At 29.9% G+C, this 24,487-nt stretch overlaps 2 protein-coding genes across 3 annotated transcripts in view; one reads left to right on the top strand and one right to left on the bottom strand.

Annotated features, from left to right (window-relative positions):
- Positions 1 to 2,418: 2,418 nt before the first annotated feature.
- Positions 2,419 to 21,181, bottom strand: LOC142319591 (ras-related protein Rab-18-B-like). The gene is made up of 5 exons (XM_075357055.1): positions 20,902 to 21,181; positions 17,721 to 17,838; positions 14,630 to 14,821; positions 4,926 to 5,051; positions 2,419 to 3,964 (listed from the first exon to the last, which is right to left on the bottom strand). The coding sequence occupies exons 1-5, from the start codon at positions 20,967 to 20,969 to the stop codon at positions 3,839 to 3,841; spliced, it is 630 nt and encodes a 209-aa protein (XP_075213170.1). The 5' UTR covers positions 20,970 to 21,181; the 3' UTR covers positions 2,419 to 3,838.
- Positions 21,182 to 21,659: 478 nt separating this feature from the next.
- LOC142319590 (ATP-binding cassette sub-family F member 2) overlaps positions 21,660 to 24,487 on the top strand; it is a 55,364-nt gene continuing 52,536 nt past the window's right edge. The window contains exon 1 of one of the 2 annotated variants that reach the window (XM_075357053.1): positions 21,660 to 21,800. The gene's annotated coding sequence lies outside the window, so the exon portion shown is untranslated. Of the gene's footprint in view, positions 21,801 to 21,867; positions 21,998 to 24,487 lie in introns of those variants that run through there. The other variant, XM_075357054.1, reaches the window with a different exon arrangement.

Raw genomic sequence — 24,487 nt, 5'->3', positions numbered from 1 at the left:
TTAGTTTTTTATTTTTTGATTATTCACATTCTCCTACTTGATCCTGTCATTTGTATCTTAGTTTAAGTATCTTTTTATTAGCTTATTGTCTCTCAATAAGTGCACATAAATGGAATTTTATTACACATCTCTTAGCACTACTTGACAAGTAATAAATTTCATTATTCAAATTTATAAAATAAAATTTAAATATTAAAATCTTAAAGCTGTAAATTGACAAGATTGCTTGTAGCTGGAGTTGGTGTGGAGCCATGTGCAACAGCTCATGTTAAATAATCTTTTACTGTTTAATATTAACTAATTCCTTACTTACAAAATGAAGTAAATTAAATTAGAAAGAGTTCATCACTCACAAATCATATGATGCACCTGGTGTGGAAACAGTTTAGTTTTAGGATCACATCCATCAAAAGATTTTTCTTGATAATGTTGGAACACTTATTTCAGCCTGACTTATTTTTGGTCTAAATAATTTGTAGGGGAACTGTCATCACGTAAATCACATAGGAAGTCTATTGCCAAATTTTATCACAAATTTTTATAATTTACTTCCTTTCTGATGCTGATCAAACTTCACACTAATATTGTTTAAAACTTGAAGGATCCTAAGTGAAGTTAATTTGATCAGAGATTTTAAATTAATTCATGGTGATTGTGTACCTGTTAACTCACCGCAGGGGTCTGCTTGCTATAATGCTCAAAACTAAGTTGCTTTGAAGTTACTGATCAATCAAGACCTGAAGTGGTTTGAGCATCGCTATTATTATTATCCTTTACAATATCTGTTGAGGTTTTGAAAGTGTTTCCTGCATGCAATTTTATGCTTATCAAACTTCGGTTCTGAGAACTTGACAATTTTGACATGGTGGTCAAAGTGATCACTGGAAGAACAGCTTTTATTCATAATGACAAAAAAATTCTTTTCATGTTAATCTTGATGCTATGACATAATGGTTAAACACTCTTGTTTTTTCAAGCTTTGTCAGTCTGATGACTTCACCTAAAGACAGTTAAATCCTGAAGTTCCTATTTTACTGGAATCAAAAAGGATTCACACTTGGAAAACATACATAACAAATATGTAAAGCTGCTTGTGCTGCAAAGACAAAAATCTGTATTGAAACAAAAATCTGTATTGAATATTGGATTGTTAAGTCTACAACACTTGATAATCAAGAAGCTGTTAATGCTTAATGATAGTTTTTAATACTGTATCATTAAGCATTAATAGCTCAGTATTAAAACTTCTAATTAGTACCAGATCAACATAAAGTAGGTTGCAATTGGTGGGAGAACACACACTGTTGCATGTGGGTGAGAATGTGAATTTGAAATTGATTTTTAGAAGGGCAAAGTAAGGAATATCGATCTGTAATCTGTAGGCTCTGTGATCAATACTGTACTGAAGATTCAGTCCACCATTCTCCAAAATTTTTGAATTCTGCAGATTTTCCAGCTTAGCCATAGTCTCAATATTAAAATGGGAGTTCTGATTATTATACTACAAAAACGTTGAAGCTACTAGAGTTTCAAGAGGCTGAAAGCATAACCAGAATTATTTCAGTAGGTTTCTTGTCAGTGTCCACAGCTGGGAAATTTTGGTGATCAAGTTTAACTAAAGCATGAAGTATTTTTTGTTCAGTTTTGCAAAATATATTATTTCTTCACCATTTGCAATGTTGCAAATGTCACAGTCACTTTGTTCTAAGCTGATCAGATTTGTCAAGTTATACTGTCGCACAGCATGTTTTAAAACCACCCTTTTGCCTAACGCCTAACCCTAGTAGGTTGAGTATTATTTCTAAGCAACTTGATTGTTCAACTAGGCCAATTTTTCAGGTCTTTCAGAAATTCTTCTCATATAGGTTTAAAAAAATAACTCATTATTACATAGTGTAACACTCCGTTACAGGAGGCACTCCATTTACTCGATCATACATTCATCCTCTGATGAGTGTGTAAATGTAGTCCTTGTACATTCTCAGTTTGACCATTCCTGAGTGGTTTGTAAGCATAGCTTACAAACCACTTACAAAGCATCCTTTGTAAGCTATGCTTACAAACCACTCAGGAATGGTCAAACTGAGAATGTACAAGGACTACATTTACACACTCATCAGAGGATGAATGTATGATCGAGTAAATGGAGTGCCTCCTGTAACGGAGTGTTACACTATGTAATAATGAGTTATTTTTTGCATCCTTGCAATAACAAAATGGCAGCTTGTAAGTCTTTCTCCCTACAACTGAAAAGAACTGTGGTTTCAGATCTTCCACCCAAGATCTGATCAACAGACTGATCAGACATTGTGGTAAAGAAAAGGAGTAACTTGGAAATCATAAGAAAAATGCGTTACGAAATCTTCATAACTCTTGTATCTCATTACGGAGTATAATCTAGATAATTATGAACAAAAATAAAATAAAAAACTGTATAGTATTTATTCAAATAAGGTAAAAATTACTGCACATACATAATATAATAATAAACAATAAAATAATAATTTTTATTAAAAATATATATGTAATAGTTATATTGTTACATGATTATTATTAACTTATCACTTTTCAATGCAAATACTCTTTCTGGTAAAATTTCACATGCAGTCATTGGACTGAAAATAAGCTGGATTAACATTTTATAAAAAATATGTGTTGTTACTTTGCAAGAATATTGACTGAAACTATAGAAGTCACAATAAAAATACCCACTACAAACCTTAACAGTTAATCATGTACTTTATTTTAATGAATAGTAACAATTCATGTACTTTTATTTTAATGAATGAATAGTAACAAAACAGAAACTTCATGTACTTTATTTTAATGAATAGTAAAATAGTGAAGTGGGGTAAAATCCTTCTGTAAGGGCCTAACATTAATAAATACTGCCAAAAAACAAATTACATTGGGTGCCAAAAATAACACAATATAAGATAAATATAAAATTTAGTTATAGGAGAATAACAAGCTGTAAAAAATATACAATTTTGAAAAGAATTATAATACCATAAAAAATTTTATGTCCAAGCCACAAAATAGGTAATTACTGTAAAAAATGTTTACTGGTGCTTAAAGAGATTATTAATCTCTAAGAATAAGATCAAATCTCATAAATACTATTTTATATAATATACTTGCACATAAAAAATAATAAATTCTGAACAAAAGATGAAGTGTGAAAAATTTAAATGAGATGATGCTATTGCAATAATAAATAAGTTGTGTTTATCCAAGTACGACACAATACGAGTAATTTATAAAGTACTTTCTGTTATTGATTCTATACCAAAGCTCTCTTTATTCATGCAAAGATTATTACAATTCTTTCAGTTGACATACTATTTCATAGAATATATTCAGTACCATAACATAATATAAAAAAATAAAACTAAGAAAAAGATATATATATATAATAACAGGAACGTAAATAATAGTTATCAAAATTTCTATTTATCATGATTATAAAGTATTTAATATCAACACTAAGTTAAAAAAAATAATTAACTAAATATTTCTATAAATATTAGCCAAAATTAATTGATATTAATAATTTTTAAAGCTACATATAATTAATAAACATTCACTTATGAGTTAGCAGCTTATAAAAGACTGCAGAATATTTGCAATATTAGTTACACATAGAACTTCATATTACAGATTTCAGCAACTAGCAGCTTTAGTTATGATTTACTGTTGAAGTATGATAAAAAAAAGGTTTAAAAATAATATACAGTTCCTAATAGTAATGATGATAACATTGAGGGAAAACCATAATCCAATAATGAATAAAAAAAAATATTATAAAACCTAACATTTTTGAATTAAATAAAATAAATTAAACTACGCTGCATTGCCACCCACCACATGAAGAAGGCATTGAATAACTGTTATCTTCTGTTACCATTATTGTCTTCTTACCATTTTGCACATGTGTTTCCCATAAACCTGGTGTCTGTATAATCTAAAAAAAAAACAAAAAAATAAAAATAAAAAATATTTCTAATTCTACCAAAAACCTTATTTTGTAAATTGAGCAATTTTTAAATCAGTAAACACAATTATTTGCTACATGACATGCAAACAATACATTTGCACACACTCCTAAACAAAGAATTATATGTTATTCTGAAGAAATCACCAGAGCATTAGACCAGAAGAAATGGACTCAGGTTAAATACTACTCATCACACAGAGGAGAATGACTTTTTGTGCTTATATGATCTCTTGGTACAAGAGTTTAAAAATTATGTATAAAAATTGAATTAACCAACAAGCTTTTGATATATAAAGTTATTCATTTATTTAACCACATGTCACTTAGATTTAGCAGTCGACTCCTTTGTATTAGAAATTAACAAAGTTTATTCTATTTTTCATCAAAGATGAAGAAATGATGGTAAATAAAAATTAGTAACAAAAAATAAAAAAGCAATGCCATAAAATCAATTTTGAAAACATGGGAAAAGTATAAAAACATGATTTTTGAAATTCTGTTATCAAATGTGAAAGATTGTTCTGAGATGATATTTAGAATGTTGTGCAAAAGAAGCCAATTTGGCATCTGACACTGGTAGCTGTACTGATGATTCAACACCTGAGAGTTTAAGTAAAGATAATTGAGAAAATAATATTTAAAAACATTGAAAATTATAATCTGATCTTATGTTTAAAAACATACGATCATTAATTTCTAGATTCATTTTTTGATAAATTTATTAAAATAAGAAATAAAGTTTAACAATACTGAAATTAGGTCAACTGTGTTTTCTCAATGTTCCAATTTAATAAAGAAATGTTGTGCATGTTGAATACCTTTAATATTTCATTGTGCTTGGAAATTATTTTTGCTCCAAAAAAAGTTTTTAAAATACAGTATTCTACAATTATTACTTAATAATATGATAAAAAATCATTTTACTTACTTTCTGAACGAGTTCTTCAAAGGCACACTGAACACCATCTTTTGTTTTAGCACTGGATTCAATAAAAAGTGTTGCATGTCTTCTTGCAAATTTCATTCCCTCTTCACGAGATACTTCTCTCCCATCCTAAAAAGAAATAATCCTGAATTAAATTAATCTTAAAAACAATAGGAATGGAGGAAAACAATTAATACTAAAATGAACAAAAAATTAAGCTAATATGCAGCTGTGTGTCTTCTCTCACAAAAATCTTTCTTCTGTATTTGTCTTCTCTTTTTTACATAAAATGCTATACTCAATACAAAACATTTAATTTTATACTAGTATATACGAGAGATGGCTAAAATATAATTATTGCACACTGAAAGGTAATACGAGAACAAAATGTTGCACGTAGCAAGAGGTGCTATCTCTTGTAGTTTCATTCCCTTATTACTAACATTCCAAAACTTGATAACCTGTCTCTTTCATTTTCTGACAGTTACCTTTATGGATTCAAGTTTGGCTACTACATCAATGCATTTAAAACCACATGCAGTGATAAAATTTTTAAAGCAGAAAGAGTAGATGTAGTGACACTCATCAACATCTACAAGCTATTTATGAAGATGAAACTGCTGATCAAAGTACTGTGAGTTATTGGGCAATAAAATTTTGTGTATCAGAAGGCGGTAAAATGAATATTGAGGATGAATCTCGCAGTGGTCAACCAGTTTCTGTGACTGATGAAAGCACCAATGGGAGGTAAATGAATTTATTTAAAATAACCATTGCATTACATACCTCACTACTACCTGGATAGACACATTACTTGTACAACTGGGCTATTGTAAAATCTTTTTTATGGTGGGTGCCATGGAAACTCAGAAAAGAAAAAAGATCATGAAAGAAATGTTGTGAAACGTTATTGTGATAAGGGAGATGACATCCTTTTCAATATTGTCACGGGAAATGAACCTGATGCATCTTTACAACCCAGAAGAAAAACATCAGAGCATGAAAGGCTGGCATATTGTTAATCACGATCCAAAAATGAAACACAATCCTCTGCAAAAAAAAAATTTTTTGACAGTGTTCTGTGATTCCAAGCATACGTGTGTGACTGACCACCTAGAGGCTGGATCGACCATAAATACTGTGTGATACATGGCAGTTAAAACTCCTTAGGAGATGTGTGTCGTGTTTGACAATCTACAGAAACTATAATTCTGCAAGACAATAATGTTTGGCGACACATATTTTGTGCAACTGCTGAGGCTCTTGTGAAGTTAAAATTGGAACCTATTAATGACCTCCACACTCACAAAATTTGGTGACCTTTGATTTTCACTTATTTCCGCAGTTAAAGAGGGTATTCATTTCACAGATTATGGACTGTACATAGTGAGGTCATGGATCACGGAAAGACCACCAACATTTTTCATTGATGCATTAAGAAAACTGGTTCAGCATTGGGAGAAATATTTAACTATAAATGATGATTACATGGAAAAATAAATTAAGTCTTTGTTGCATACTTTTATGCCATATTTATTTCATTTGACCATCTCTTTTAGTTTGTGACTTATGAGTGACTGTGGATTACATTTCAGCATCATATACGTGTATCGTATCAAGGAGCATGAAATGACTTTTGAACAAGTAGATAAAGAAAGAGTGAATGAATGACTGAAATTGCTAACAATTCATCTAAATGAAGAGCAATTTTCACAAATTTAACATAATGCAGGAACTGCCTAGCTAACTAATATAATACCTAACAAATATTTTTTTTCAATTCCTAAATTCATGCTTGATACGATTAACAGCAGCAGACTTCTTTTTGATATGAAAACTCTCTTATGCTAACAGAAATTTTTTAAAGCTCCCTACCTCATCCATCTTCTGTTCTTTTTCATATTAAATATTGAAATTCTGCAAATATTTGTAGATCTACTTTACTATATTTAACTAGACTTAATACATTAGCTTCCTTAAACCTCAGTTATAGTTAAGATATATTTAAGAACAAATAGAATAATAAAGGATTCTCAGTAAGTGGCAGCTTGCATATAGGCACTGTGGAAATGCAGCACCCCCTTTCTACTCAATATTATTGATAATATTTAATAAATTGAGTCCATTTTTTATACTTGTACAATATATAATCCTTAAGATTAATGTCAGTAGCCATCCCCCAGTTTATGAAAAAGATACAAAAGTCTTTGTATGAACTGTGCACTTCACAGTTCTAGCGGCGTGGGTTTAGCTGTTGTGTGCATGCACACATAGGAAGCTGCATGCAAGGCTGGGAGGGAGAGAGAGCACTGTGCTCCTGAAGTGCCGACCCTGGCGTGCTGGTGGAAGGTAGTTTTTTTTTTACTTCACGTGTATATGGAACGTTCCTTGTTCATTTCCTTTTCTAGTTTAGTCAGTAGAAGGAATATGAATGAGGTTTAGTTGTTTTTTCAGTGGTGATCAGAAGATGGTGGTAAGCAAGGCTCTTTGATTTCAAATCTGTCCAAAAACATGTTGGAAGGGCGAAAGAGTAAGTAATTAATGAAAACTAATTATGTATTTGTTTCTATATACATAGAAATTTAAATTAAGCACCATTGGACAATAGTGTTTTTAAGAGGACATTTAATTAAGTTATTATCTAATAATACTAAAGAATATTATCTGTATTGACATTTATTATTTATTTGGTTAAACCGAATACGGTTTAAGTACAGTGTGCTTAAAAACCATGTACTATATTCTTGAATGTGATAAAGTGTAGAATTAGATTATTATCCTGCTTCCAGCTGTTCTATTTGATTAATTATTTTTTCAGTTCTTTTATTTTACAGAAAACTTTAACCATAGCCTTGAAAAGGCCCAGAAAAAATTTTTCTGGAGCAGCACCCTCCTGTAATTTTAGCTATGAGTCGTCACTGCTCAGTAACAAAGTATGATGGGTCATTCCATGTCAAATGGTGCAGTTTTGAAAATCGTTCCCAATTGACAATCTTCAAATATCATCAAATTTTTGGTGGAGGTTCCCCACACTCTGAAATGCCATTTTACCAAATTGCAGCTCTTTATCTACTATGGCTGATTTTTAGTGGCTTCTTGAAAAATGGATACGTACTTATAGTTTGTGAACACATGTAAAAATTGTTATCTTTGACAATTTTGATGGCAATAATAAAGATACAGATTTGAATTTTGGTACTGTTGGTTAAATCTTTATGCTACATCTGAATATGTTTGTCACAAGTTTCTTTTGAAACCTTGTTTTGAGATATAGCAGCTGAAATTCACCCAAAAATTTGTCACAATATTTTGGAAGCAAATATATAAGTTTGAGCTTATCTAATTCTTTAATCTTTGTAATTTGAAAAATGGAATAACGGTCATGTGTAGGATCCTGCACTTTCAAAGCAATTGGAATCTTATATCAGGAGAAATCTATCTCCAAATTTGGTAAAAAATTTTTTATCATGATTTATAAGCCCATCTTTGAAGGCTTATATCTCAGGTACACCTTCTCAGATTTTGTTAGTTTATAATAGGTGTAAAGGGCAGCTTTTAAACAGATAATCCATGCATTTTGTATTTGACCTGTATATTATAGTACGTAAGAAAGCTTTACAAAGATGATTAATCTTTTGCATGTGATAGATTTTTAACCTGTGGACATTTCTAGTTAATTAAAACAGCTGAAGGTGGAAAAACATTCAATCCTTCAGAATTTTATTAGATTTCTTAAAGAATGTTCTAAAATTTACAATATACTGAAAAAAATTTGCAGTCTTCCAGAAAATTTTAGACTATTGTAGAACTTTCTAGGCTGATCTAAAAAAAAATCCATTTTTAAATGTTCTAGAATTTTCTGGAAACCCTAATTCTATAGAACATTATAGAAAGTTCTAGAATATTCTGTAAAATCCCATTTTCTAGAATATTCTAAATTTTTGAAGAAAGAGTATATAAGCATCAACTTTTTGTGAATTAGCATAGTTGTTAGTGAATAACTTCTATAATCAGTAGTGACATTTATTGTTATCTCCAACTGTGTTTTGAATTGTTTTAAAATGGAGTGAAATTCTTGGGCCCTGCCATTTTGGCAAGCCTGATGTCTGAATGCCACAAGTCTTTAATGTTTAATTATGGAAAAAGTTTTTTGTTTCCTGTATACGAACTATCAGCAATGGACACAGAACTTTACAGCAGCGATCTGGATTTAGCTTTAATGAAGATTCTGACATATGTTCCTATCACAAGGCTGTTTTGCTGACAAAGTTTGAATTCCTACAGAAGGACTGCTGTAATCCATTTGGAAAAGAGTTGCACAAAGCCATAAAAGGATTGTGGTCTATTGTTATTGATTCTGCTGACTGATTAAAAGCATTAACAAATTATTATTTCAAGCCAGGTCAAAAATTATGCCCATGATGTAGGCAAAGATTGGCTCAAAGAGAGACTCAGCCAAAGAATGATCAAAGTGATCAGCCAGAATCAGAATCTAGTGATGTGGAAATAGTAGAAGCTTCTGGAAGAATGGATACCTCACTGTCACAACTTGGAGTCTCTCCTTTGAAGCTTAAATAAGTTAGCAAACAGAATTCAAAAGGCTACCTGAAGCAGAAGGCAAGAAGAGCACAAGATGCTATTGCTACTATAGCAGCAGCTGCTGCTGGTTTGAGTGATACTGATGTAATGCAAACATTAAAGAATAAGCAATGTCAAGGGTGTAAAGGTCTGGATATCCTGATTGAAGAGCTCAAAACCAAACTTTAGATCTCAGCTTGCCCACAACACGTTCAAATTTTGAAATATGGCACCCAGTAAGTAGCTGGAATAATGAGAAAACATCTAATGAATTCCAGGTTTCAATGTGATTAGGTGAAGTAGGTGAAGAAGTAGGTGAAGCAATGTGAAGTAGGTCAGGAAGCTCAAATCTGAAGTTGGTATTTTGGCGATACCAGAAAAAAAAAGGAGGAAGATTGAAGGATGATTAGACAACGGGCCCTCAAATTTTTTGAAGATGATGAATTTTCCTGAATTTGTCCAGGAAAGAAAGATTTTGTTTCAGTTAGGATCAATGGTGAAATAGTTTACATGCAGAAACGTCTACTTCTATGCAATTTAAAAGAGATGTTCATAGCTTACTGCACACATTATCGCGTGAAATTTGCTCTTAATATGTTTTTAACTTAGGCCAAAATGGTGCATTTTAGTTGGTGCTGCTGGCACACATTCAGTTTGTGTTTGTACCATTCATCAAAATGTTAAGCTCGTGATAGCATATCGATGAAGGATGACTACAAGGTAGTGACTGCGAAAATTGTCTGCAGCTTAGAATCTAAGGATTGCATACTACAACATTGTGAACAGTGTCCTGGAAAAACTGGATTGAAGCCCTATTTATTAGATGAGCTTAAAGATTATACTTGGACGAACTAATAAAATGTAAGCAAAGGATTCATACAGACAGAGACACATTGGAGACGCAAGAGGCAAATATGGAAAATTTTATTGAAGAGCTTTCCTTAAAGGTTTTTTGCCTGACTAGCCACCATTTATTTCAAAACATCAATATTTTCATATTATAATAGTTCATATTTAAAACAACTGAAGGAAAATTTAAATGATATCATATCATTATCCTGTAGGATTTTTGCTGAGAACTATTCGTTTGTTGTGCAAGATGCTGTACAAGGATTCCATTGGGAAAACAGCCAAGCTACACTGCATCAAGTCGTGGTTTATTACAATAAAAGTGAGCTTCAGAATCTTAGCATTTGCATGGTCAATGATTGTCTGTGCCATTATGTCATTGCTGACATATATATGATGATATATTTTTGACTGAACTGATCAAATACTTTAAGACAGTGACTGAAATAAAGCATATACACTATTTCAGTGATGATTCAGCTGCTCAATACAAGAATTTTATCAATTTGTGCCACCATGAAGAAGCCTTTGGGATAATAGCTGAATGGAACTTTTTTGGTACTAGCCATGCAAAATCACCTTGTGATGGAATTGGAAGTACTACAAAATGATTAGCAGCATGTGACAGTTTTCAGCGACCTATAGAAAACCAGATCTTGACACCCAGAGACTTATTGGAATATTGTAAAGAAAATATACCAGGAATCGGGTTCTTTTTTATTCCAAGACAATAAGTTGAGAGAATCCAATCTGAACAGGAAAGCTGGTTTAGTAGTGGTCATACAATTGCTGAAACAAGAGAGCATGGTCTCAAATGATACTTCAGTATTTGAAGCTGAAGTATCATTTGAGACCATGCTGGATTTTATGGAACTGATAAACCTACTCAAGGCATATCACTTACCAGCTTGCAACCAGGCAAATAAGTGGCTTGCATGAATATTACTTGTGGATTGGAAATATATGTAATATATCTTTTGAAGAACTGATGCCTCATTAGTTTTATGCATGCTCATGGTGCCGTTCATTCTTATTATTAGCCCCCTAGAAAGGACACTTGCTGGATTTCAGAACACATTTTTGCTACTCTTGAAGCTTCATCAATAACATCATCAGGACGACAATATGTGTATCCAGAATACATCCGGTCTATGATTGAGAAACAATTTAAGTTGAAGTGGAATTAAAAGTATTGTGGTAAAAAGTTTCTGACTACTTTGAAGTAGCCAGAAAATACTCAAACAGATATTTTTATTTTATTTTGAACCTACTGTGTTCTATAATATTTTAATACTTTATTGCACTCTGTTAGTACTATGACTTATTTCATTTTGTTTATGATTTTAGTATTTTTGTGCATGTGTAATAAATATTTTAATAAATTGTGCCTGCCATAACAGATATAATTAGTTGAAACTGTCTCCTCTGCAGTCAATAGGTGGTAAGGTATAGCTAATACAGTCAACAACTTTGTATTAACAGGCAGAAAAACAGATGATATTACTCAATAAAAAATTACTTTTTGCTAGAGTATTCATTTAATCCATAAACATTATGAAAAACTTGCTCCCCGTGTGACATATGCATTATCTTTCAACTGTTTTTTTTGCCACTTACAAACTATGGGTCAAAAAACTAACTAGATGGATTTTGTAGTTTAAAAGATGCTCTTCTAACTATTATAAAACTAAAAAAATCTATGAAGTTATAGAGATATACCTTCATAGATATAAACTTACCTACATAGATATAAACCTTCAAAGGTAGTTAAAAATCGAGCTAAAATGTTTTTGACCAAATTTGATGATGAATATCTCCTAACATAAGCCTCTAGTTGCTTGAAACTTTAACATGTTACACATAATTATGCCCGTTTTCAGGTTATAAAGCCTCATTCTGATTAACATATTAGATAAGTAATTACATAAAAACTCAAACTTTGACTTACAAAATGTCACAACTTTTTAGCTGAATTTCAGCTGCTATATCTCTAAACCAGCTGCTAAAAGAAACTTGTGAATAACATATTTGAATTCAGCATAAAATGTTAACTGAAAGTATTAAAACTCAATCCCATAGCTTTATTATTACCTTCAAAATTAGAAGTCAACAAATTGTTTTGCATGTTTGCATGAACTAGTAGTAAGTACCCTTTTTTTAAGAGATCAGAAAATCACCAACAGCAGATATAAAGCTACAATTTGGTAAAATGTCATTTAAGACCACAGTGAATGTTTACACAAAATTTAATGAAATTTGGTGGTGGTCAACTGGGGACCCCTGGTCCACTTGACATGGAATTACTTGAAGGACTTGTAACATCAGAAACATCTGAGGGAATAATAGCCTCAAAATTGAAGTAAGTATATAAAATGCCAATGGATCAAGCAATGTTAAATAAAATGATTTCTCTAGATACATAAGTTAACTGATTACAAGTGCATTTGGGTAATGGGAATAACCATGAAGGTACAAGTATATATGAACTGTGACTAAAAGTTCAAAGGTACATTCTATCTTAAAATAAATTACTTAATAAGAAGTTAATTTAGATCCATCCAAAAAAATAAAAGAAATGAATTGTATTAATTGGCCATTCAGTGTGTGTGTTAATCACGATACTGATTTTTAAGTAATGTAGTATCAAGTTTCATTTCTGTTACAAGTCTAGAATTTTGTTTGTCTAAATCATTTGAATGGTAGTGGATCCAATGAATAACATTTACAATTGGACTTATATACGAACAGACTCCAATAAAAAGGCAAAAGTAAGAAGAATACTGAGATGTGAATTGGTGAATGTGGAATTGCTAAAAAAAAGGTTCTGATTAAGTTACTATTTGTTCAAAAGGTGTCTAAAAGAGAAAAAATAGAGATGATGTAAATTGCATCCACTCATAAAAAGAAATTGCAAGATGATCCTCAGAAAGGTATGGAGTTAGAAGTAATTTATTCTTATGTTTTGAGAGTTTATTGAAATATTCTTAAGAACCTTTATAAAGAGGGATACAAATAGTACTTTTGTACAAATAGTATGGGCAAGTTGGATTTTAGAAAGGAAGAGCATCAACATTGGATAATATTTTCACTTTGAAGTTGTCATTGGATGAATGACAACAAGTAGTGAAAAAGGCACAGATACATATATATATATAAAAAGATTGCTTTGGAAAAGTGTGTGATAATATGCTTATGATTAATTTTTGGGAAGGATAATATTGTAAGGATAGATACTGACCCAATTCATTTTGAATGGTACTCTTACAAACTTTTATAAGAATAATGTGGCCAATGTTAAAAAAAAAGTGGCCAACAAAAAAAATTATGTCAGGCTGTTTTCTATTTTCCACAACGATTTATATTTCATACTTGTTTTCTATTCAGTGCTACTATCTAATATATCTATATATATTTTAAGACTGTAAAAATAGTTGGGAAAGTTAAAACACACATTTGTAGGGAGAGTGGCAAGTTGTAGGGAGAGTGGCAGACAGGTTTGGTGTAATTAGTAACTAAGGAAGGGTTATGGACCATCTTCAGTACCTTATAAGTTATATCTTGGGAGAATTTTGGACTGGTTGCACTGGAAATGTAGAAGAATCAGAATTTTAGTAAAGGGAAAATGGGACATTTATTTGTTATCTTTATTTTTTATGGATGTCTGGTTGTATTAACAGAAGGTAAAGGTGATTTATACCAATATCATGATAAGAAAGCTTAAAGAACAACATACAATAACTGTTTTGAATATATTCCAGAATATGTGAGGATCAGTCATTGGGAACAGGAAAAAAAGAAGATTCTCTAATTTTGGAGGAGATGGCATTGGACAGTAAACTGGGATAGCTTGAAAAAAGAGATAATGTTAGACTTTTGGAGGCTGAAGTGTTTTTTAAGGTATAATATCCAAAAGAAAAGGCATCATAAAATTCGGAAAATATTACAAGGAATGATAAAGATGGATTGATATATATATATTGAATGATAAAGGGAGAAGGTAGTTTATTATTTGTGTAATCAGTAGCCTTGAGAAGGAGTTTTTACCTAACAGGTGTTAAATTGGATATCACCTGAAAGAGAAAGACCTACATTTTCGTTCTAATAGTAAGGTAGTACCAAGTGAGGAAGTGATTGCAAGAAATTTGATGGTAGAACATTCCCATGATAAAATTTAAGGGAAACTGATAGTGGATCTTCTGTAGGAAATCTATAAATAATAATTTATAAAAATTACATGTTTAGAAATAAAACTAAGTTAAATAAAAATTATAACACCATACCTTATCAATTTTATTCCCAACTAACATTTTAACTATATTGCTCTTGGTAGAATATGTATCCAATTCACTTAACCATGTTTCAAGGTTATTAAATGTAGACTTGTTTGAAACATCATATACCAATATAGCACCTTGAGCATCTCTATAATAACTAGGAGTCAATGTTCTAAATCTTTCTTGACCAGCTGTGTCCTACAAAAAAAATTATGTCAGGCTGTTTTCTATTTTCCACAACGATTTATATTTCATACTTGTTTTCTATTCAGTGCTACTATCTAATATATCCATTAAGTTATTTTTAAGACTGCAAAAATAGTTGGGAAAGTTAAAACACACATTTTACTGAACCATATCATCAACGTATACCTGACCATCTTATTATTATCATAAGATTTAAATAATTTCTTATCAACTTTCATACTGGTTTTAAATCTATATTTAATCAATTTTTTCAACTGAATATTAACATGAATTTTCTCTAACAATAGGGAAAAAATATTTTTGGTTATGTAGAATATGCAGTATTTTATATATTATGAAATGAAAAAAAGAAACTAATTTATTTACTATAATGCAGTCATAGAATTTAGAGAACTATTAGATCCAGCAGTAGGAACAACACATCATAAAACTGCCAAAAGACATGGCACCAGGATTAGACTTTCTGTCATGGAGATGTGAAAATTTATTTATTTTTTTCATGTTGGTTTAATTATTTAAAAACTGATACGTTATCAAAGACTGAAGGGTAAAGTATTTTAACAAAGAGTTCATAATTCATCATTATTATAAATAACTTATTATTCATCTGAATTTCTACGCTCTTCAAAATTGGTTTTTTTTTACCAATAACTCAATCCCACGTTAATCAGGAGTTAAAAAATCAATTAATATCAAAGAAGTAAATTCTTTAGAGAAAAACACTATAGTTTTGCTATGTGATTGGAATGATTTAGAAAATACAGACGTTGCCATGTGCAAAATCTTGCAAGCTGTATTTGCAGGGTTGTATACTTTGTAGGACTTGAACTTTTTACTACAAGTCCCTACCAAAATAATGCCTTTCATACACTTTAGTTTTCATCTCAAACAATCCTAAATAGTATGATAATGAAAATGTTATGTTAAATCCTCTCTACCAAACTGTATCTTACAATTATCAAATTACAATCAATACTTATTTGTACCTTTGAACTGGTTATAAAAAGGCATTAATATTTCAATAAAAATGATAATACCATAGGCCCAGAATCATTTAGTTTTTCAATATTTTATGTATAAAAAAACTTAATTGAAGTATTTTGATAAAACTGGGTGTAAATATTTTTACTATGATTCTCTAATAAAAAAATAAAAATGGTAATAATTGTGTTTTCAAGCAAATACCACTTAATCGGTTATAATGACAAGCTTGTTTATAATTTAACAGTGGTATATCAATGAATTAAAACTTAATTTTCTTTAATTTAAGTTTTATTTAACTGCATTTAGCAGTACTAAAAAATTTGGAAAAAACAGGAAACTGATGTAGGATCTGATGTTCTAGAGGTTAAAGTAGATGTTTCAAATAGGACACTCAGTATTCCAGTATTCTTTCACAAATATAAGAAAAAGTTCTTATACCCACTGGCCTAAAATTTATAAATATAAATCTGCTAGATCCAAATTTCTTGGAAAACTGGACTATATTAGAAATATTTTGTATAACATTAGTGGGTTGTAACTTTCATTTCTAACTTCTCTTATATTTATTTTTCTTGAACACTACACTTCTTATATGAACCACAAGATAGACCAATTGCATTAAATCTGGTGACCTTAGAAGCCAAGTTATTAGTCCTCCACACTCTATCCAACTGTTATAGGATAAATTCCATTATATAGATTTAAATACATGCATTCAAGTAATTCATAGCTTCTTCACAAAAATTTGATGAACCTCCATTAAGTCGAGAAATCATTTGTTGCCTTGTTGATAGCAAAAATTATCTAAAACATATAGTATTTAATATTTACATTTTTCCTGTACGTGTTGAAAAAACAAAATGGTCCATAATTTTGTTGCTAATAATAATAAAATAATAATACACAAAACATAGCAAGAAACCTATGTTTGAAATTAGTTTTTAGTACTTCATCTCTGTTTTCATAACTCCATTGATCAATTATTTTGTCTTTGTTTTAAGTTATTTTGCCTTTTCAATAATCTACTTGATTGTTGTATTTGCAGTGAGTTAAGAAATTTAATTGCAATGCAAATTCTACAGAAAATAAATTTGAATTTTATAAAACTGTTTCTTTATGAAGTTTTCATCGGTATTTATTACATTACTGTCCAAGGTACTAAGTTATGGGCCATTCTCAACAATCATGTTTTTTCTATTAACACAATGTTGTTCTTGAAGTTTTATGGAGTATAAAGATGATAAAAATAAACCAGTTGCATATGCAATCATTGAAATAGTGAAGAAAGATTCTGGAACTTGAAATCCTCTGAGAAGAAGTAATATTTCTTTATATTCTTGATTTATACTAGTGCATTTCATTTAGAAAATCTGCCTATACCTTATGTTTTTTGTTAGAAAACTGAAAAGGCTTTTTTGGAAAATGAGCAAACGATGTACTTTATTTACTTTTCTAAGTTTACAAAATTTAATTGTTGATAATCTATTAATATTCCCCATTTATGAAACGCATAATTTTACTACTATGTTAGGTTTTTTAGATAAGAAAAAATTTCTTACATTTTTATTTGTTTTCATTTATTTGTTTTGTATTACTTATATCATTTTTCTGTAGTAAAAATTATTAAAAAGTTAATATAACTTTCTTAATTAAACAAATTGTCAACGGCAACTTACACCAAAGCTAAAAAAAAAGTCTTTTGTACTCTAAATATTTTGGCTTCAGAACAATTTTCTAAGAAACTGCTGGTAATACTGTGCTTAGATTCAATGTTTATAATTTTTTACGTATATTTACCATATTAATCAGCTGTTCAGACAATCTGATATTATATTATAATCTTATATTAATTAACCTGACACTATTAGCAAATTAAAATTAAAACAGCTAGATAAAGTACACTGACCCATATTGCTAATTTTACTGTGTTACCATCAATGGTTAATTTTTTTGTTTTAAAATCAACACCAATTGTTAATGCTTGATCAGGATCAAAGCTGTTTTCAGTAAACCTCAGTAACAAACTGAAAAAATAAAAAAGTTGTATCAATAAATAATTTAACAAATAAAATAAATTTAAATCATTCTGTAAAGTATTGAACACTATTAAATTTTAAAGCAAACGAATAAAAGAACTTTGAAGAATATCCTAGTGTTATTAGAGGCTTACACAACTGTTTACATTACCAGTCAATTTAGTACAGACTTTGCAGTCTTTTCAGAACCACTTATCTGACCCTGGTTACATGATTGTAAGCCAAAATGGTTCTTTTTAAGAACCACTTCCAAAGTTAAAGCTCCTGGGCTGGTCAAATGATTGCTGTCACTGAACTCCAGAAACACACAGATCAAATGTATATTTTCAGAGCAAAACCTATTAAGATTGATGCTTCAGTTGACTTATAACATGGATTTTTTCAGGAGTACCAATGTTTAAGCTGCCTTATGTCACTTTTGGATGATAAGAATGCACGTGTATGAAAATTAAACTGTTACAACAAACTTATTACAGAATGGCATTTTTAACAAAACAAAAAAAAAAATAAATAAAGGCAACATTATATTTCTTTATCTTTAATCTCAATCTCTGGAAACTTTCTATTCTATCAAATATTTATAGGCTTATAGTTTTTTATAGTATAAAATTAATATTTTTTATTATTTGAATGTCATAAAAGTAATAACAAACAACTAAAGATCATTAATAAGATATCAGAATGGAGTATAATTAAAGGCAGAATATCTTAGATAAACAATGAGAATGAATGGAGCCTAATTTGAGATAAATGATGACAACAGAAATATTTCAAAATTTTTTTTAATGTTGTTCAATAATTAAAATTAATAATGAGAAATATCTATGAAGGGCATTCAATAATTAAAAGGACAAATTGGTGTAGAGAAAAAACGGTTCATTCAACAACAATGATATTTTTTGAGGGTCAAGCTGGAAACCTTCAGAACACACTTTAATCAGGTGTACAATCATAATCAATCTAAACATAACCTCTTTTATTAATTTCATAATGTCAGCTCCGCTTGAAACTTGTATGCTGGAAGAGCAACGTTTAGTGATAAATTTTTTACTATCAGAAGGTATAAAACTGGCGGAAATTTACTCAAGAATGTTGAAACAGTATGGTGAAAAGTGTTTAAATTACAGTAAGGTGACTAAGTGGAAGGAACAGTTTAATTTGGGCAGAATAAGTGTGACTGATCTCTATCGCTCTGTCAGTTGAAGTTTTGACTAACACACTGCAAAATCACATAAATGATCTTTGCCAAGACAATATATCCCAAACTGCTAGTTTTTTGTAATATTAGTGATGGAATCACGCATTCACTCATTCATGACAAGCTGAATTATTGCAAAACATGTTCCAGATAGGTACCAAGACATGACTTAAGCCTGCAAAGAGAATGGGAGAAATGCTAAAGAAGTTGTGCTGGGAAGTGTTGCCACATTTTCATTCCAGACCAGACCTTGCCCCTGTCCAATTTTCATTTGTTTGGCCTGCTCAAAAACTTTTTACATAGTAAGAAGTTTGAAGCAGTCAAAAAAGCAGTACACGAATGGCTCAAACAGCAAGGTAAAGACTTCTATGCTGTGAAAATCAGAAAGCTCACAGAATCGTGGGGCAAGTGTCTAAATGTTGCTGGAGGCTATGTTGAAAAGTAATGTAAGTTTCATTCTCATTGAATAAATTGTTTTTTCTCTACATCAATTTGTCTCATTAATTATTGAATGTCCCTCGTATTTGATAAAAATGATGATTTTTAGAAATGCTTTGCAAAATCATTAGCAACTAATATTAACTTTGCTCATCATCATAAAGTGATCAGGGCATTGTTTATAAGAGAGAAGCATATTATTAAACTTATTTCAAAGAAAACATTAACTTACATCATAACCAATTCATTACACCATATTATTATTAATTTTATATTAACTAATGACATAGTTATTCCTTCCTTAAAAATAAAATGTTGTGAACTGATTAACTACACCCTGAACAAAATATAACACATAAAATCCACTACTGAAATATGTTAATTAGTTATTGAATGATAAGTTTTATTAAATGATAACATTATATTCAATAATTTTAATTTGTTATTCTGATTTGCTTGGATTTTTTTCTTTTTAAACCTCTGGGACAATCGTTAGGTATTGTTTTAGAGGATGAGATGAAATAGCAATTTTGTAGCAAGTGAAAATATCATGCCTGACCAGGATTCAAACCCAGGATGGACCTCTGGATGAAAGGTCGAGATACTACCATTTGCACCATGGAGGCTGGTGATGTATTGTAACTTAAAAGTATGTAAATTCACCCTCAAATACTAAAAGTATGAAAGTCTATTTTATTTCTTAGGTTTTATAGAATGAATTTTTATGTTTAGAGATTATACAACTTCCAATACCTATTATATTTAACTATTATTAAAGTGTAATATAAATTTAAGGACTTTAAGCAGATTTATATAAATGGTTTCAATTTTATAGGCTAAAAAATAATTTTATTACAGTGCTTTAAATTGTACTTTATTATTTTTGTCATGTAAGATGATAAATCAAACTTATGAATGCGCATTTATTTTTAGGAAAATGTAGTTTTTTTAATGTTAATAGTTGAGATAAATTTATAGATGGGATATTTACCTAAAATGTAAATACAATTGGCTTATATGTATATAAAAGCACACACAAATCTAATAAAATGTCAGCTGGCTTCTTTTAAATCTTCAACATAATGGTGACTTCTACTCATGGATATATTTCTGGCAATTTAAATTAATTGAAAGCCTAGATAAAGCAGTTACTGCTGGTAACAGTAACAATTAAAATACAGCATTATTCAAAAACTAAGAAACTGGAACCAATTTCAATTTAACTGTAATTCTATCAAAGAAGCAATTACTAACTAGAAATGATAGGTAAAAAAAGTAACCCTACATTAGCAACCATCACAAACGTATTTTTATCTAAGTAAGGGCAAACTAAATTTTATGTTTGAAAGTAAACATTATTTTAGTTTAAACTATAAAGAATTACTGAGTAAATTAAATTTCGGTCAGTTACACACCTTGACTTACCAACACCGCTTTCACCAATAATAAGAATTTTTAATGTTGTTAAAACATCTTCATCCATTTTCAAGGTTAGGTATATTCTCAGTCTGTAAAATAGTAAGAATAATTTAAGTGTAATTACAACTGAAAATAAATAAGTATTCAAAATTATAAAAAAGTATATTCGTAATAAGTGGCATAGACGTATTTAGTAATTACGACTTAAATTTTTTCCACAGTAGTTCATACCCATACGCAACTCATCACTCTTACTGTTTACGTCCTTGAACTTAAACCAGCTGATCATGACGTTTTAGATCATTGTCGTTGAATCAAAATTATCGTATTCCAAAAAAGTTATAGTTACAAAAAACAATACATTATTTTTAAAGAAAAGAACAAGAAATGCATGCATATACAATATATCGGTATATACTTATAATTAATAATCTTAATGATTAAGTTTTACTAATATTAATGCGTGACAAGTATTAAAAATTATGTAAACTTATCTGATGAAAATTAAAAAAAATTGCTTCTTAATCTAAGAGATCTTAGTAAAATATATTATGAAAAATTATTGTATCGATTTAGCCGATGTATTGCAAAATTAATATTTCTGGTGTGTACTCTTACAGAATTAATGATTAAATAGTGTCATTTTAGCCAATAAAGCTGGAAGCAGTAATAAGAAACCTATTGATCCACTTGCTCTTTTAATGAATTTTGCACATAAAAAATAGTTGAAGATGAAATATTTGCTGAAATTAGAATTTTCTTGACAATGTTACCACACTACCCTCGTAATAAGAAATAATGCTTCCGGTGATCTGCCTTTCACCGTTAGCGACACTGGTGGGCCTCACTAAATTTGTTACATGTTAATTTTTTGGACTTTACAGAAAATTTACAGGTTGGATTGTTATGTAATATTCATATTTTTATAAGATAATTTCATGTGTTTAGCGGTATTTAAATTTAATGAAGACAGATACTCAGTTTCGATGTGTGTATTTTACGTGTTCGCAACAAAGCCTAAACCTTAAATAAGCTGTAAATCGTCTTTTAATCGGGCGTTTGTAATGTAAACCGATTATATTACCGAAGAAGGTAATATTGTCAAATTATATTGAGGTTGTACAGTTTAGATGGTACAGTAAATAGATTTTCTAAGGAAATTCACATCTTATTGTAATAACAGGCGGGATGCGGTACTTGTCTGCGTTTTGAATCGTTAAGTGTTTGAATTAATTTAAGTGTGATGTAGCATTGCAGTATTGAAATAGAACCGCTTACATCCAACATTCACAAAATTTTTTCTCCGTTTTACTGCTTGTTTTCATCTTCTGTCTGTTATTTCTTTTTAAATATTTAGATCATTTCACGCTATTTGTATTGACCTAGTACGTTTAGTACTTTTATTTTGTTTTTCTAAACTGTTTAGTGAAAACTAATTACATTTTCATATTTGGAAAGTTTCAAAGTGACCTCGTTGTTTTATTTGCTTATATATATCCATTATTTGTTTTGTTACGTTGAATTCATGTTTTGTGTGGTAAAACTTTATAATTTTGATGTGATAAGGTCTGGAGCAAGTTTTAAGGTTAAATATGGGAAGTTTTCGTGTACAAGTGGGATTTTAATGATTACGTATAATTATTGAGATATTAAGTAGAATTTTAATCAAAAATGTAGTGGAGGTATTAACTATGACCATATAACCTCTCCAGATTTGGATATAGCATCTGGCTATTACAACTTAATTAGTTGTTTGTGTGATGAATGTTTTAATTCAGAATTTTTTCTGAGTGGTTTAATCATTTTATAACAGAGTTGTAATTATACTTGATAATATTGTGAAACCTTTATGTATATCGTGTCTGTTATAATTGCGGGACTTAATTGTTATTTAACATAATATTTTCTGAAATTGATAAATTGTATGAAGTTATATTTTTTTGTTAGATTTATGGACTATCATGTAGATTTATTAATTGGTAGTTATGTTAACAATATTTACTTATTCTTAAATTTTTAATTTTGTTTATATTTTTATATTTTCTGTAATTTAAATTTAGCCTTGCAATGCTTAAAAATGATTAGTTTTCAGTTATGAATTATTGTGTGTGTAAGAATAATATTAGAAGTTTGTTTAGTAATTTTTATATGGGTTTGTTTTTAATTTCTGTTGTAACATTGTTTGTTTGGGCGCATATTTAATAAAATATGTATGAGAAATAAAAGAGAGATTGAAATTAAAATGTCTGTAAGGCTTCATACTATTTGTTGTACCAAAGAGTCAAAGTAATTCAGATCTTATAGTTTCTTATTCTTTAGCTGGTTTTAATACTTGTTGATTAATTGATTGATAACTGTAGAAATTAATTTGAAAAAAAAAAATGTGAAGCATAGTAATTATGTTATTCAAATATTTTTATTATATATACTAGTCGCTCGGCCCGGCTTCGCCGGACCTCCCAGCCAGGTCTCGCTTTGCTTGGCGCTTTGGTTTTCCAGGTTTCCAAAGTTCTTTTTTCAACTGGAAAATTTTTGACGTTATCAACTTTACTCCAAGTTAAGAGCTTAATGTTTTTAGAAAAAATTTCATGCAATTTAGATACGTTATATGATACCAGAAAATCCAATTTTTTAAATTTACCAACGTGGGGGCTGCGCCCCCTCAAAAAATAACTCCCATATAACATCTGTGAGTAACATTTTCAGTAGATAATTTGGAAAAAATTATTAGGTGGCAAACCAATGTAGGGCAATTTAACTTTTCCGCTTGCGCAGCAGATTCCTTGTGATTCGTTTTTGAATGTAAGTGCAGAACAATATGGGCACTCTTTGTCCATTTTTCCAATTGCGACACGAATGAACGGAATAATCATAGTCGGCATCGTAATGATAGGTGCATTCTTCCAATTCATTGCCTGATGCCTGCCTAGATTGAGCAGTTTGTGATCGTGTCAATCGTAGTCGCTCCTCTCGTTCTGCCATTTTTTTTGTTAATCTGGCTTTAGCTGTGCAAGTTTGGACGCCTTCTAATCGCATTTCCCATTGCTCAGTTGTTTCAGTGCACTAAATCAATTGAAACTTAGGAATAACTGTACGTTAAAACTTAAGCCCTTTCAAAATTAATAAATTCAAAAAAATGTTAGCCAGAAATTAATTTTTTCTTGAAAATTAAATAAGCTTTAAGGAAGAAATAAAGTGTTTTAAATTTAAAGTGTAGGTGTGTAAAATTTGAGACAAATCTGTCCGGTAGATCTTGAGTTAAGTTGGAACAGACAGACAAATAAACATTGATTTTTATATATATAGGTAATTGTAAAGAACATTTCTTATAATACACTGATAACTGCAGATTAGTGGATTATAATTTATAATCATATTATCCATGTGTTTCCTCTGCAGTTGAATGAAAAATTGCACTTACCATTATTTCTATAGGTTATTTAAATATTCTGTTGTAATTTTGTAATATGACAAATTATTTAAAAGATTTCATATCTGTTAAGGTTAATATATGTAAGGGAAAGTATAATTTTATTTTAAAATTTATTTATAATTCATTATTGCATAGTTTTGTTTCTTATG

The sequence above is a fragment of the Lycorma delicatula genome, chromosome 2 (assembly GCF_047948215.1).
Source record: "Lycorma delicatula isolate Av1 chromosome 2, ASM4794821v1, whole genome shotgun sequence".
NCBI classification, from domain to species: domain Eukaryota; kingdom Metazoa; phylum Arthropoda; class Insecta; order Hemiptera; family Fulgoridae; genus Lycorma; species Lycorma delicatula.
The sequence above is the reverse complement of the archived record's forward strand: the minus strand, read 5'-3'. Positions and strand labels throughout refer to the sequence as shown.

What these genes read in the sequence shown, in the direction of transcription:
- LOC142319591 (XM_075357055.1), bottom strand. Translation starts at nt 20,969, where the DNA reads ATGGATGAAGATGTTTTAACAACATTAAAAATTCTTATTATTGGTGAA. An exon ending in AGCGGTGTTGGTAAGTCAAG is followed by an intron (nt 17,839 to 20,901) that starts GTGTGTAACTGA and finishes TTATTTTTTCAG; the next exon opens with TTTGTTACTGAGGTTTACTG. An exon ending in TTGGGAATAAAATTGATAAG is followed by an intron (nt 5,052 to 14,629) that starts GTATGGTGTTAT and finishes ATTTCTTTTTAG; the next exon opens with GATGGGAGAGAAGTATCTCG.